Source organism: Cupressus sempervirens, chromosome 11 (assembly GCF_028749045.1).
Source record: "Cupressus sempervirens isolate cs-2001-9-10 chromosome 11, ASM2874904v1, whole genome shotgun sequence".
Classification (NCBI taxonomy): Eukaryota; Viridiplantae; Streptophyta; class Pinopsida; order Cupressales; family Cupressaceae; genus Cupressus; species Cupressus sempervirens.
This window is the reverse complement of record NC_143128.1, coordinates 254,330,206-254,345,659: the sequence shown is the minus strand read 5'-3', so window position 1 is coordinate 254,345,659 and position 15,454 is coordinate 254,330,206. Positions and strand designations below refer to the sequence as shown.

The following is a 15,454-nucleotide window of genomic DNA, read 5'->3' as shown; positions in this document are numbered from 1 at the left end:
GCCATTACTGTGTTAAACTTTGTCACATGAAAAAGCACTATAGAAAGAGATTGGTTGATCAGAAATCCAAGTAGGACAGGCCTCCCCCAAAGGCTTATTTCATAAATCTATTTGAGGAGTTAACCTTCTATTCGTTTATGGCCAAATGACTGGTAAATCACTCTAAGTCTTCTATGTGGTATATTGATTCTGGAGCATCCAATATCTTTCGCATTCTTTTATGGTCGAATGACTGGCAAATCACTTAAGTCTTCTATTTGGTATATTGATTTTGGAGCATCTAGATATATTTCAAAGAAGAAGGATTTGTTCATTGAGTATATGACTTGCATTGAGTAGACATTTCAATAGGAACTTTAGATGAATAATGCACATGCCTATAGCATCAAAGCACATATTGATATTGTTACAATGATATGTCATGGTGTTATTCATCTTTCAATCTATAGTGGGACTAAGATTACTATTCCCATTGCTGATTTTTCCATTGGAGTGGTAAAATGGATTCCTATGGTGGAAAGTTTATAGTTCAACGTGTGCACCTCTTCTTCAATGTAATGTCCCCAATTTTTTATGTAATAATTAAATTAAATTAATTAATTAGCTGGTCCCGGAATTTAAATAATATAATAAAAGGACCTTTAATTAATTAATTTGTGCCCAAGCTATTTAATGTTTGTATTTAGGGGTTCCGATTGATTTAGTATATCTCGGACCTATTTTTATTTAATTGTTCCATAGGTGTTGACCGTTGGCTATTTTTGTAAACCCTCAGGATGTTTATCCGAAGGGTATTTAAGCACGGCTTGTAGGTAGTCGTAGGTATGCTTTTGGATGATTTTCTATGTACTGTGAATTCCTGTTGGGATCCTCTGTTCACCATTTCGGAAGTGAAAGATCTTCCCAATTTGGCTTATTTGTGGTTTCGGTGGGAATCAACCCTCACCCTATTCCGCCCGTGTATTACTCGGCTCAGATCTGGCAAATTGGAGTGCCATTATTGTTTGCAAATATTTACATCTATAGTAATCGGTAATTCTTATTGTATAGGTGTACTGGTTTTATTGATATCTCTGGCAAAGGCGATCACTTGTATTCTTTTGTGTATGGCTTAACTTGGGATTTGGCAAATCAGAGCAACATTTTTTGACACATTAATTAAAGGATTGCTCGTGTTAAAGTTTTCTATTACCGTGTTTGAATCTATTTACGCAAGAATAAGTTTGCATCCTCTGTGTGGCGCAGTTAAGTAATCATGTGGTGTTTAGACATTTCCATATGGCCTCCTCATCACTTGTATGATATTCATTCCGACCATCTCCCACACACCACCGTACTTCCCCTCCCATCCACCGTACGATCACTACTTTCTACCATACGATCGGCTGACATATTGTACGTCTCTGTTGCTATTGTACAACCACTCAGTCTTTTAGGCCACGCAGCACGGGAAAGTGACCGCGCAACACGAGAGCATCTCCAGAACCGTCTGAGAAAGTGGTCGCGCAACATGGGTAGTGGCTGCGTAGCACGGGCAGTAGTCACGTGGCATAGAAAGTGGCCGTGTAGGTAGTAGTCGCGCAACACGAGTAGTGGCCGTGCAGCATGGGTAGTAGTCGCGCAGCACGAGAAAGTGATCGCGTAGCACGGGAGCATCTCTGGAACCGTTCGGGAAAGTGGCCGCGCAACACAGGTAGTGGCCGCGTAGCACGGACAGTAGTCGCGTAACACGGGTAGTAGTCGCGCAGCACAGGCTGTGACCACGCAACACAGGAGCATCTCCGGAACCGTTCGGGAAAATTACAGTGGTATTAGAGCTGGTGATTCTGCCAGCCTGTTGGGAGAATGGAGAACTTTGACTTGGATTACACTATGGCTCAGTTTCCATCTGATTGGAGGGCACATTTGATAGTCGAATACTCCAAGAATACTTTTGCGTGCCAATTGTTGGATGGTCAAGTGCAGGATGACCAATACAAGGTGGTTGGCAATGTCATTTACCATAAAGATAGAATCTATTTGGTACCTGAATCGAAGATGAAGGAAATGATTTTGGAAGAAGGTACTTGCACAAATAACATTAACCCAATGCTCGACGATCAACTTGATGAAACTTTGGGTTTTACTAGTGACCCTTCGAATAAGCAAGCTCTACCGGTAGTTGTTTAGCCTCGTGGTGATGTGGATTCGATTGAGGATTATTTGCAGGAGCAATCTTTACAGTTGGCTGATTATGAAATCTATTCCCGAGTAGTAATCATGATGGATTACAAAGATGAATTTGAAGTCTGGGATCTTGGTGACTCAGGACGAAACAATATTTATATCAAAATGGCACAGCGGAGCTTGAATGGTGATCTACTCATTTTAGTTGAATCCAATTATGCACATGTGATCCTGAAGAAGAATGGAGTTTTCAGCAATTTGCATTCGTGCATGGTTTGGGATCCTGGAGTTTGTGTATTGCTTGAGGACAAGCAATCTTTGGCCGGCAAGGATTTGTAATGTCCCCAATTTTTTATCTAATAATTTAATTAAATTAATTAATTAACTGGTCCCCAAATTTAAATAATATAATAAAAGGACTTTTAATAAATTAATTTGGGCCCAAGTTATTTAATGTTTGTATTTAGGGGTTCCGATTGATTTAGTATATCTCGGACCTATTTTTATTCATTTGTTCTGTAGGTGTTGGCCATCGGCTATTTTTGTAAACCCTTGGGATGTTTATCCGAAGGGTATTTAAGCACGGCTTGTAGGTAGTCGTAGGTATTCTTTTGGATTATTTTCTATGTATTGCGAATTCCTGTTGGGATTCTCTGTTGTTCGCCATTTCGGAAGTGAAAGATCTTCCCTATTTGGCTTATTTGCGGTTTCGGTGGGAATCAACCCTCACCCTATTCTGCCTGTGTATTACTCGGCTCAAATCTGGCAAATTGGAGTGCCATTATTGTTTGCAAATATTTACATCTATATCAATCGGTAATTCTTATTGTATATGTGTACTGGTTTTATTGATATCTCTGGCAAAGGCGATCACTTGTATTCTGTTGTGTACGACTTAACTTGGGATCTGGCAAATTGGAGCAACATCTTTCGACACATTAATTAAAGGATTGCTCGTGTTCAAGTTTTGTATTATCGTGTCTGAATCTATTTACGCAAGAATAAGTTTGCATGCTCCGTGTGGCGCAGTTAAGTAATCGTGTGGCCTTTGAACATTTCCATATGGCCTCCTTATCACCCGTACGACATTCATTCCGACCATCTCCCACACACCACCGTATTTCCCCTCTCATCCACTGTATGGTCACTATTTTCTACCGTATGACTAGCTGACATATTGCACGTCTCTGCTGCTATTGTACAACCACTCAGTCTTTCAGGCCGCATAGCATGGGAAAGTGACTGCGCAGCACGAGAGCATCTCCAGAACCGTTCGAGAAAGTGGCCACGCAACATGGGTAGTGGCCGCGTAGCATGGGCAGTAGTCACGTAGCACGGGAAGTGGCCGTGCAACACAGGCAGTAGTCGCGCAACACAGGTAGCGGCCGCACAACACGAGTAGTAGTCGCGCAGCACGGGAAAATGACTGCGTAGCATGGGAGCATCTTCGGAACCGTTCGAGAAAGTGGCCGCGCAGCACGGGTAGTGGCTGCACAGCACGGGTAGTAGTCACACAGCACAGGCTGTAACCGCGCAACAATGAAGCATCTCCAGAGCCGTTCGGGAAAGTGGCTGTGCAGCACAGGCAGTAGTCACGCAGCATGGGAGCATCTCCGAAACTGTTCGGGAACATTACATTCAATTGGTTGCAAATAGATAATTTTCAGCTACCTTTGCTGCACTGAGATTTGGTTCTATGAACAACTTGCATCACTATCATGATTTGCATGCAATAGGCTTGTTCGAGCATCTATACATTGTTTAAAAATATTTATTATTAATTGTGGATTATGTCACTTGATTATAGAACCACTGTTTGTTGATGTGAGTTTTGTGACTACTCCGACATGCATGTTGAAACACTCAGTATTAAGGATGAAATATCAAATATCAAATCCTCTCTTGAACAAAGGCACCACATATGCTAAAGATTTCAAGAAAGATCATAGTGGAGACTCCAAGGTTCATATTTCTATTGTACATAACTCAGTTTAATGATGTGGTTTGTTGGTAACCACACAGGGACTTACACTACTAATTTTGCAAATGTGAATGACTCGGCAATGATGGCTCTTCAACTAATTTGAACCAAGCAAACTAAAAGAGGATTGGGTTTAGAAAGCTATGCTAACTATAACAATGCAAGTCAATATTGATGGTGAAGTGAGACTCTAATTAGCCCTTTCTTTACCAAACTAACTATGCAAAGGAGGGCACTATTTTCTAAGAATGCATGGATCCTTTTCATATTGTCAACACTCATTCAAATACCCAATCATGGTGCAATCCAACTAAACACTTTCAATTGAACTTAGATGCTTGCACTGAGTTTAGACCAACCCTACACTTCTACTTGCAATCAACAAGTACCAAAAGGTCTAAACATAGTTTCACCATAATTCACTAGCAACAATATCTTCCATTCATCTACTTAACTACTTTTACCCAACATAAACAAAAGTCTAATGTAAGTGAGGAAATGTCGAAACCATAGAATACTCCAAACCTTCACAAACATTCACCATGATAACAATAATGAAGAAGGAATAATTTTGGTAATATATTAGCAACAATATCTGCAAACTTACTCTTTACAAATGAGAAACCTCACCTTATATAGGGACTGTTTGACTTCCCAATTAGATCAATAACTAGGCTACAAAACTCAACTCAGGGATTAGACATGCAGACTAAGCAACTATAATTTCTCATGGTGAAGGCTCATTTACTTTTCAACCCAGGGAACATGTACTTGAAACGGGCCAGCACTGCATGTGCACTAAGTACCAGCTAAAGCCATGCTATCTCACAGCTTAAAAGGAAACCATACTGGAAGATAAATGCTTGGAAATAAAGTAATTCAAATGCTTATCAAAACCCAATGCTAAAGCTATCTCATGCAAGCAGCTACAACAAAGTTCCGGACAGAAAAACAGGAAACTTCTCTATGTGGCTTGACTACAAGAACAGTCACAGGAAATTATTTCCAGTGAGTGCAGGAACAATCAAACTCCAGAGCAGTAACTATAACTGAAAGGAAACTAATGCTTAAATGAAAAGGGATAACTCACCAGTGGGCTTCCTTGGATGAGTATATCTAAAGGTCAGTTACACTATAAATTCTGAACTTCATCACTTTATTCATTCATCCAAAAAGTGAAGCTACACATCATAGCTGAAAGCTAACTGAAACTGTACTTGAACTAAAAACTAGAATGCTACATTATATTAAGCTTTACTTATGTCTGGCTAACCTTCGAAGAAATTTCAGATCCTTATTTATAACAAAAACTACTAACAGCCTGACAAAGGAATAGGCCAATAAGTATTATTAAGAACTAGGAAGAAAGAAAACTATCCATTAAATAGGATCTGAAAGAGGGAGCATTGATATCAATCTATATCTTCATTTTCTTTCTTCTTGTTATATCAAAATACCTATAGTCAATAGTTTTTATCAAAAAACTTAATTATAGTGCCTTCTTTTTTTGTGTATCTCATGACTGATCCCTGTTTTTGTTTCTCTGAATACTAACTCCTTAGAAATCATTTCTTAATGGAGTTATATCTTTTATCTTGATCCAGATGGGATGGCCGACATCATATCCAACAAATGAGAAAGAATCATTTCTAAAGAACCTTTTGCGGGAGAAGGTATTAGTATTTTGCAAACCTTGCATAAACATCACAGTTGACCACCAGATTTTTGTACTATATGCAATATTTTTAAAGTATTTTCTCTATTTACTCGACTATCCAAGCTTTATATACTTGATATCCATGCTTTCATTTTTCTTTTGTGATATTTCAGTGTTTGTTTGTTTTACCAAATATTAATGGCATTGTGCCACTGAAGTGCAATGACTCCCATACTTTTAGCAAACATTAAAATGAGACATAATAGCTTTTCATTTCATACCTAGCATGGAGAAAACATGTTGATTGAAAACACATATTAATAGGTTGTAGTTGTATTTAGAGGAAAATTTATGTTTATGCTGTAGCTTGAGTACATACTGAAATCTTCACTGAACTATTACAGAAGTCTTAAAATTTGCAAGATGGTAATGAACTGCATCTTCTCCTATTGTGTAGATTACTGCTATTTCAGTGTTAAATTTTGGTCTGGTGGTTGTAGTTGTTTTATTGAAACAACTCCCAGACATTAAAAAGATTGACATATTCACTGAATCTGTCTACTATTCTGTAGAGTACTATTTTGTGGGTGTTAGATTTTGGTCATGGTGGTTGCAGTTGTAGTTTTATTGAAACAACTGTTGGGCATAATTATTGAAGAATATATTTTAGATGGTGCCATCAGAATTGTTTTGCCTTATTATAGAAATTAGTGGAAGTCACTTTAGACTTGATTGTGCATCTGTTTTAACCTCTGAAGTTTTGAAATTAGTAGGGATTTTGCATAGTTTATCCTCTTCCACGATGCTTTTCTTCCCTTTGATTCTGTTTATATACACAAAAGAACTATAGAATTTATGGTAAACCAATGTAATCTTGATGATTGGCAGCGTTGTGCATTGGAAGATTATGTTAGATCCAGCAGTTTATCTTTGCGGCCAGGAATTGAGAAGTAAGTTTGAATGAACTTTTTATTTAGTCTGAATATGCATTCTGAAGCTTTTATTTGATTTGGTTTTGTTTACTTAAGTATAGGCTGTGGCCGTCTTTTTTCTTTTGACCTCTTCTTATATTCTGGGTGCATTGCTTCAATATTTAAAGATGAATGCCTAGGACTTCTTGTAAATATCTGGATGAGGTCACAAAAAAATTAATTTAGGATTCATCTTTTTGAGTTTTGTTATGAGTTGTAAAATTTGCTTTTTGTTTTGTAATTGGGTGGGGGTCTTTATTTAGGCGTGCCAATGTGAAAAAAATTGCATTACTATCTGGAACTAAGTTGGTCAATGTGTTGTAAATTGCACTAAGTAAATACTAGGACAAAGAAGAGCCCTAAGGATAAAAAAATGTAACTATTGCACACAATATAAAGACCAATACAAGAAGATGAGCTCAAAAAAGGGAATCCCTAGTCCTATGTTAGGAAGAGAATGATATAGCTGTGCGATGATGTGAACGAAATAGAAAGCCCATGAGAAGCATAACCAATGCTGAAAACTAGAAATGATTCATTTGAATCAATGGTTGGAGTATACAAGTCAGACATACCTATGTCTAGTTTAAATCTAGCTAGTTTCATCTAAGTTTGGGTAATGTGGTTGCTATGTCCATGTAGAATGTTATGTCCCCTCTTTAGCCTATCTAGCAGAGTGACACAGGGAGGGATGAAAAACTAGGGCCAAAGGCACACCCAACTATCCAAACCACGATGCAAGAGTTAACGTAGTAGAAACACAACACAAAGAACAACAACCAAAGGAGGAAGAAGAGCAAACACTTTTATTGATTTGCCAAATAATCAGCATACATGCCCAGCTGTAAGGCCTTCTAGGTTATGGCTAGATACAAAATACATTCGAATCCACGATCCAGCTTCAAATTCGGATTTCTAGACACATGCTTCCAACTTTCACATCCTCTCTGTTCTACCCTAAAACTCAATCCTAGGCCTCCTTAAATACTTGTGCAGCCACAGGTCAGCCTATCACAAAATTAAACCTTACACTAAATGCATGCAGAGCCACAAGTTGGCTCACATCAATTATTAACTATCAATATTGAAATTAAATATGTCCAAGATCGGCACAAACCAGAACTAGACACAGACAACTCGGTCAAAGAAGGACCAAGATAAATATTGGCACTCGACACCAACAGGAACACTCGGCATCAACAATAACACTCAACACCAACGAATTCAGTCGGCACATGAAGGAACACTTGGTCAACAGTGGATTGCTACATTAACTCGACATCCACTAGAGCTATAGTAACTCGGCTACAAAAAGTCGGCATCCACTAGAGCTACGATAACTCGACATCCAGTAGAGCTACAGTAACTCAGCATCCATTAGAGCTATAATAACTCGACACCAACATGTAGAATGAACAAAGATGAGCAGGATAACAAAGCAACTCAGTAAGCTCTTGTATCAGACAACCGGGGTTGAAAGAAACGATTCCCCTGAATAATTGATATGTCACAATCTGAGTTGAATCCAACTTAGTTCGAGAAATCCATGATGCATCTTCAATAGGTCTGTTCTTCCACTTCACCAAATATTCATAGTAATCCTTTCCTCTTGTGCTCTTGCCAACTCTCTGATCCAATATCTGTTCAATTTATTCAATCTGCTTCTTAGGATAATCGTTTGATACAACAACTTCATCATTTGACTCATGATACTTATACAAATCAGCAATATTGAATATAGGAGATAATCCATGTCATCAGGTAACTCAACTTCCTAAGCATTACCACTCTCAAACTTCTTCATCGTCAGCTTATTATATGTTCTAATAGGATATCTTCCTTTCTCCAAATTCACAATCACCTTATCACCAACTTCAAAATCATGATGCCTTCTAGACTGATCAGCATTCTCCTTATACTTCTAATTACTTTGTTCCACCCTCAACTTCCTTCTCTTATGCAAAGATTCCATTAAATTAGCAAATTCTTCCCCTGCAACACTTCTCTTTTCTTCACCAGCAATATTTCTCAAATTTGATAGACCTCTAGGTTGCATTCCAGTAACAATCTCAAAAGGTGTTTTTCCTGTACTCTTGTTCACAGAATTATTATATGCAAACTTAGCTTGTGCCAACACTACTTCCCAATTACTTGGCTCATCTCCCACTAAACATCTCAGCAAATTACCCAAGTTTGTATTCACGACCTCTGTCTGTCGATGGAATGTAGAACTAAACTTCAACTCAGTACCCATCTTCTTCCACAAAGTCTTCGAAAAATAACCATCAAACTTACTATCTCTGTCAGAAATAATACTTCTTGGTGATCCATGCAATCTCACAATCTCTTTAAAGAAAAATTCAGCAACATGCTCAGCATCTGATGTCTTCCTACATGTTATGAAATGAGCCATCTTAGAAAATTTATCCACCACAACAAATATAAAATCATACCCCTTCACTGTCTTAGATAATCCAAGAACAAAATCCATACTGATATCAGTTTAAGGATTCTTAGGAATAGTAATAGGTGTGTACAAACCATTATTTTGACTTACTCCTTTTGCAACTTGCCAAACCCCACAACTCTTTACAAATTTCTTAACATCCTTATACATTTGTGACCAATAATACTTAGCCTTCAACAAACTCAATGCCTTATTTATTCCAAAATGTACAGCCAATCCACCACTATGCTTTTCCTTAATCAAATTCAATTTCATAGAACTTTGAGGAATACACAACTGAATACCTTTGAACAACATACTTTCTTGAATAAAATACTCAGCATACTTATGTTATTTGTTAGATTTGGTGCTCTGCACTCTCTCCACGCCTCAAAAAAATCAGGTTCAGTATCATACAACTCTGTCATGTTTTCAAAACCAAGAACTTCAACCTTCATCTCAGTCAATAAAGACCATCTTCTGCTCAATGCATCAACAACTTGATTAGTAATTCCACTCTTATGCTTAATGACAAATGTGAAGCTCTGCAAGTACTCAACCCACTTCATAGATCTTTGGTTCAATTTATGTTGACTTCCCAAGTACTGTAAAGTTTTATGATCAGTATACAACAAAAACTCCTTAGGAATCAAATAATGTCTCCACTTCTTCAATGCTTGAATCTCTTTATCATACACATAATACTTCCTTTTAGCATCATTCAACTTTTTACTAAAGAAAGCAACAGGTTTACCTTCTTGACTTAATACAACTCCTACTGCATTACCACTTACATCACATTCAACTTGAAATACCTTATTGAAATCAGGTAAAGCCAATACAGGTAACTCAATAACCTTTTGTTTCAAAGTCTCAAAACTCTTGTCAGCTCCATGTGTCCACTTAAATTTCTTTTTATCTCCTCTCATTGTTTTAGTCATAGCATTACAAATAGAACTGAAATTTCTTATGAACTTTTTGTAGAAACTAGTCAAACCATGAAATGATCTTACCTCACCCACATTCTCAGGTGTAGGCCATTCCAAAATTGTTTTTACCTTCTTAGAATCCCTCTTCAAACCATTAGCTGAAATCACAAATCCCAAATTCACAATCTCCTCTTGCATAAAATAACAATTCTTCAAATTAATTAGCAACTTCTCCTCTTTCAATCTCTACAATACTTGTCTAATATGCTCAAGATGTTCTTCCTTAGTTTGACTGAATATTAGAATGTCATCCAAATAAACAATCACAAAATTACCCAAATTTTTTTCCAGAACTTCATTCATCAACCTTATGAAAGTACTAGGTGCATTAGTCAAACCAAAAGGCATAAGCAACCAATTATACAAACCATCTTTTGTCTTGCAAGAAGTCTTCCATTCATCACCTTCTCTAATTCTGATCTAAAGATAACCATTCTTCAAATCAATCTTTGTAAAATACTTTGGTCCACTCAAACAATCCATTATGTCATCCATCCTCGGCATAGGAAACCTATATTTCATTGTGATCTTGTTAATAGCTCTAGAATCAGTACACATTCTCCATTCTCCATTCTTTTTAGATACTAATATAGCAGGTACAGGCTTACAACACATGGACTCAAACTTTCTCTGATCAAACCTTTCTGCAACAACTCATGCACTTGTCTATTAAGTTCTTCATTCTCTGTAGGTGTCAATCTATATGGTGCTTTGTTCGGCAAACTAGCTCTAGGAATTAGATCCATACAATGACTTATACTCCTCATTGGAGGTAAACCATCAGGTATATCATTTGAAATAATCTCTTTATACTCATTTAACAATTCTATGATTTCTTCTAGTACTTGGTCAATACTACGAGTTGTCACTCGGTCACCGCTGACTGGTAGTTGCTTAACACTGTTTTCTGGCACTGGGTTACTATTGACACAACTCGGTCTCCTTGGAATTATAACAAAACAAACTTGATTCTTTTTTATTTCCTTTTCAAATTGTTTCCCATTAACCATGCAAATTTTTACAGCGGCACAATTAACCTCATCTGGACTTTCAATCAAAGGCAACAATATTTGTTTCTTCCCATTCACCCAAATAGTATATTGATTCAATCTTCTATCATGTATAACATATCTATCATATTGCTAAGGTCTACCCAATAGAATGTTACAACAATCCATAGGCATAATATCACACAAAACTTCATCAATGTAATGTCCAATTTTGAACGTCACCATGCATTTCTTACTTACCAATATCTTATGCTCATCTTTGATCCATGAAACATGATAGGGTTTACAGCCTTTGCAATTGCAACTTTGTAACCAACTCTTGTGACACCAAATTTGTAGAGCTTTCATGTCAATGATCACCTTGCAACATTTTCCAGCGATCTTACATTTGGTCTTGAAAAGACTTCTTAAAATAGGTTCTTCATTACTTTGCTTATAACATATGGTTCTTCTTATCATTAGATTTTCTCTAGCCTCAGGTCCACTTGGTGAACCCTCATCATCTCCTTGAATCGCAACATTTCTGTTACCTTGCCCTCTTTTAGAGGATCTACATTCAAAAGATCTATGTCCCTCTTTACCACATCTGAAACAATTACCATGAAAACCACCTCTAGAATAAGAATTACCTCTTCCTCAGTAAGAATTAGTACCTCCTCGGTAAGAATTACCACCTCTCCATTCGGTCTTGCCTTTGTCATCATTTTTCCATTTAGATTTTCCCTTATCTTGTATAGAATTGTTAGATCTGCCACCTTCACCATAAGATCTACCTTTGCCTCTCTGGAATCTGCTACCTCTACCTTTTTGTCTTTGTTCATGCTTTTTTGTCAAGATCTCCTCAGCCTTCAAGGCATATTGGTATGCTTCTTCTACACTTTCTAACTTCACAAAACGTATTTCATCTTGAATTCCAAATCTCAATCCATTTATGTACCTTGCAATTTTCTCAATATCATCATCCACATGTCTAGATCTGATGTCCAACTTGTAGAATTCCTCAGTATGCTCCTTCTGACCTTCACACTCATGTCTCTTCACCTCAAATTTTGCATCTTTCTCAACAAGCTAACTTGGTAATCAATAGGAAGGAATTTGTTCTTTACTTTGTTTACCATCTTTGGCCAGGTTTTGATCTTTTCCTTTCCTCTCTTTTGTCTATCAATTTGCAAATGCTCCCACCACAGTGAGGCATGACCTTTTAACCTTGTAACAACAATTTTCGCCATCCTATTATCAGGAGTATTTTCATATTCAAAAGATCTTCTCCATATCAGAGATCCAATCCAACACAACATTGGCGTCTAATTTTCCATCATAAGGAACAACTTCTACAATAGGTTTTGAATTTGCTCGAGACAACACTCTCAACAATCTTACTTCATCTTGGTCTTCTTCAGGTTTTGAATTAGGGTTTGGTGCTACTGCTTCATCATCACTTACATCATCAAGATGCGCTCCTCTCCTCTGAGCGATCTCTACAGCATCTACTCTAGCTGCAATTTGTTTCAATATATCCAATATTGCATTATCAACATTTCCTCTACCTCGAACTATCTTTACAAATCAGGCTCTTGCAAGAGCGTAATCCTCTGCAAGTTATAGGTCAAATCCGCAGATCTACAACCCTATAACCCAATTCATTCAGGGTTGTATATGATCTAATCACCACAAAGACGAACCTCAAACTCTAATACCATCTGACGCAGGGAGGATGAAAAACTAGGGCCAAAGGCACACCTAACAATCAAAACCACCATGAAAGAGTTAACACAGTAGAAACACAACATAAATAACAACAACCGAAGAAGGAAGAAGAGCAAACACTTCTATTGATTGACCAAATAATCAACATACATGCCTAGCTGTAAGGCCTTCTGGGTTATGTTGTCGGTAAATTCTAAATTGTAGCTAGCGTGTAGAATAGTATCTGAACGGGTGCGTGATGGTTGAGTCACCCTTTTGGGAAAGTATATGTACACTGGCCGGAAGGAACTTTGAATCATCATCAGAATCATTGTAATGGGCATAATCATATTGTAAGTATTGAAGTGCATATTGCGTATATGAATAAAGTATCTTTTATGTGTTATATCTTGCTATACTACATGTGATAAGTATCCTTTTACCCCGTACAGTAAACATTTGGCGCCGTTGCCAATCGAATCTGGAATGAAAGAAGTGTTATGAAGATTAATGTTGAATTTGCTCAACAAGGATAGGTATAAGATAAAAGATAACGATGAAATATGCACAGCACAAAAAATTTTAATTTTGGCACAACAGGCGAAGTGCAAACAGAAGCTTCAACAAATTATTGACGAACATTGAGGGGGTGAAGGAGCATAGATGGAGGGAGTGCATTCACCTTATAGATCGAGGAGTGCCAAGGAATTGCTAGAAGAGACTCGACAATGATTGAATTTGGTCGAAGAGACAAGGGAGGTGTTCCTTAACTTGTATACGCTGAGGGTAGGGCATCCAAACAGAAGGGAAGCAACTCGCACGGCTCGAAGTGCCGAAGGAGCACAAGCGTGGAGTGAACTCTTCATTCCCGATACACCCAATGAATGGATACAAGTAGAGAATTGAACAACTTCACTTGAGGAAGATCTTTTTTCACTAGGTAATGCGGTTGTTGGAAGGACGACGGTTGTTCGAAGCAGCGCGGTTGTGTAGAACAATGCGGGTGCTCAGAATAACGCGGGTACACAACAAGTACCATAGAATCAAAAGAAAGTAGCAATGACAGGACCAAAAGAGAAATTGTTGAAGTTTAATGGTGACAGAATGACAGATCCAATCAAACACTGTAAGACGTGTGAAACAATTGTAACAGACGAGGATGATTGGGTCTGGCAGTTTCCAACAACCTTACGGGATGTAGCAATTGATTGGTTTGTAGACGCGGATCCTCAAAAATTGATTACATGGGCAGATGTCAGGAAGGAGTTCATAGTAGAGTTTTGATTGCTAAGGGACGATAATGAAATTGTAGCAGAAATATATAGCACAAAGCAGGGAAAGAACGAAATGATCTGTGCCTATTCAAGACAACTGAAAGAGTTGGTGGGGAAGATGGAGAGCCAACCGGATGACGGATTGAATAAACGATGGTTTGTTGAGGGGCTATGGTTGGCTTTGAAGAAGAAAATGAAGATTGTACCTCCAACATTGTACGTAGATGTGTATAATCGAACGATGGACCTAGAGAGTGAGCAAAAAACAAGCAAGAAGAAGAAGCACAAATCGTTGGACTCAAATGATTCATCATTCGAAAGTAGCAGCAATGATGAAGAATCAAGCAAAATAGTTCGAGCGTTGCAGAAAGATATGCTACGAATGATGAAAGAATTAAAAAATCTGAAAAAGAATCCTGACTTGGTGAAGGGGGAATTGTGGTGTACGGACTGTAAGGTGGAAGGTCACACAAAGGGCTCGTACTCGAAGAAATAATTTTGTGATATTTGCCAGATTGCGGGACATTCCATAAAGAAATGGTCGTTCAGTATGAACTCAAAGGGACACCAGCAAGTGCTACTGACGTAGGAAGTGTCCATCGGAACAAATACGAACAATGATGCAACCTCAGGAGGATATCACAACAATAACCGGCACGGAAGGGGTGGTAATAATAATAACAATAATAACAATGGAGGCCAGAGTCAGATACAGTATGATGCGAGTGGATGATCGATGATCCAGTGCTGTGTGTGCAACCTTTGGGGGCACTTTGCTATAGATTGTACCACGAAGGAGATGCCGTAGTTGCTATGCAGATGGTGTGGTCTGGGAGACCATGAAGATTCGAAATGCCCAAAGAAAGGGGTGAATTTGTTAAGCATCGAAACATTTGAGGAGGAAGCACTAGTCATTACACATGAGCAAGCTAAGAAGGAAAAGTACCTTGATGCAGAGGAAGAAAAGAAGAGGTTGCAGCAAGCACGAATGGAGTTGGAAAAACATATGGAATCAGGAAAGTTGCAAGTAAAAGACACGGTCGATACCTCGAAGAGAAACTTGGCTAAACAAAACATGATAAGGCAGGTAACGCAAATAGAAGTCCTTATAAAATTAAATGACCCTACAATGCCTCAGTTACGGATGATGATTTTGAATATGACACCATTTTGATTCTGAATATGACACCACTTCCAAAAGCAATGGAGGAAATAGGAAAGGATGGTAGTGGAACGACTGTAGCAGACCCAATGCTACTGGCACTCATGACGGG

At 38.0% G+C, this 15,454-nt stretch overlaps 1 protein-coding gene across 2 annotated transcripts in view; it reads left to right on the top strand.

The window, feature by feature from the left end:
- The window catches only part of LOC149529116 (CBBY-like protein), a 223,412-nt gene that overhangs the window by 52,186 nt on the left and 155,772 nt on the right, over positions 1 to 15,454 (top strand). For both annotated transcript variants that reach the window (XR_016358876.1, XM_089810563.1), the window contains exons 5-6: positions 5,752 to 5,820; positions 6,693 to 6,754. Coding sequence is in view for 1 of the 2 variants with exons in the window: in XM_089810563.1 (XP_089666689.1) it covers positions 5,752 to 5,820; positions 6,693 to 6,754 (131 nt within the window). In the remaining variant the exon portion in view is untranslated. The remainder of the gene's footprint in view (positions 1 to 5,751; positions 5,821 to 6,692; positions 6,755 to 15,454) is intronic.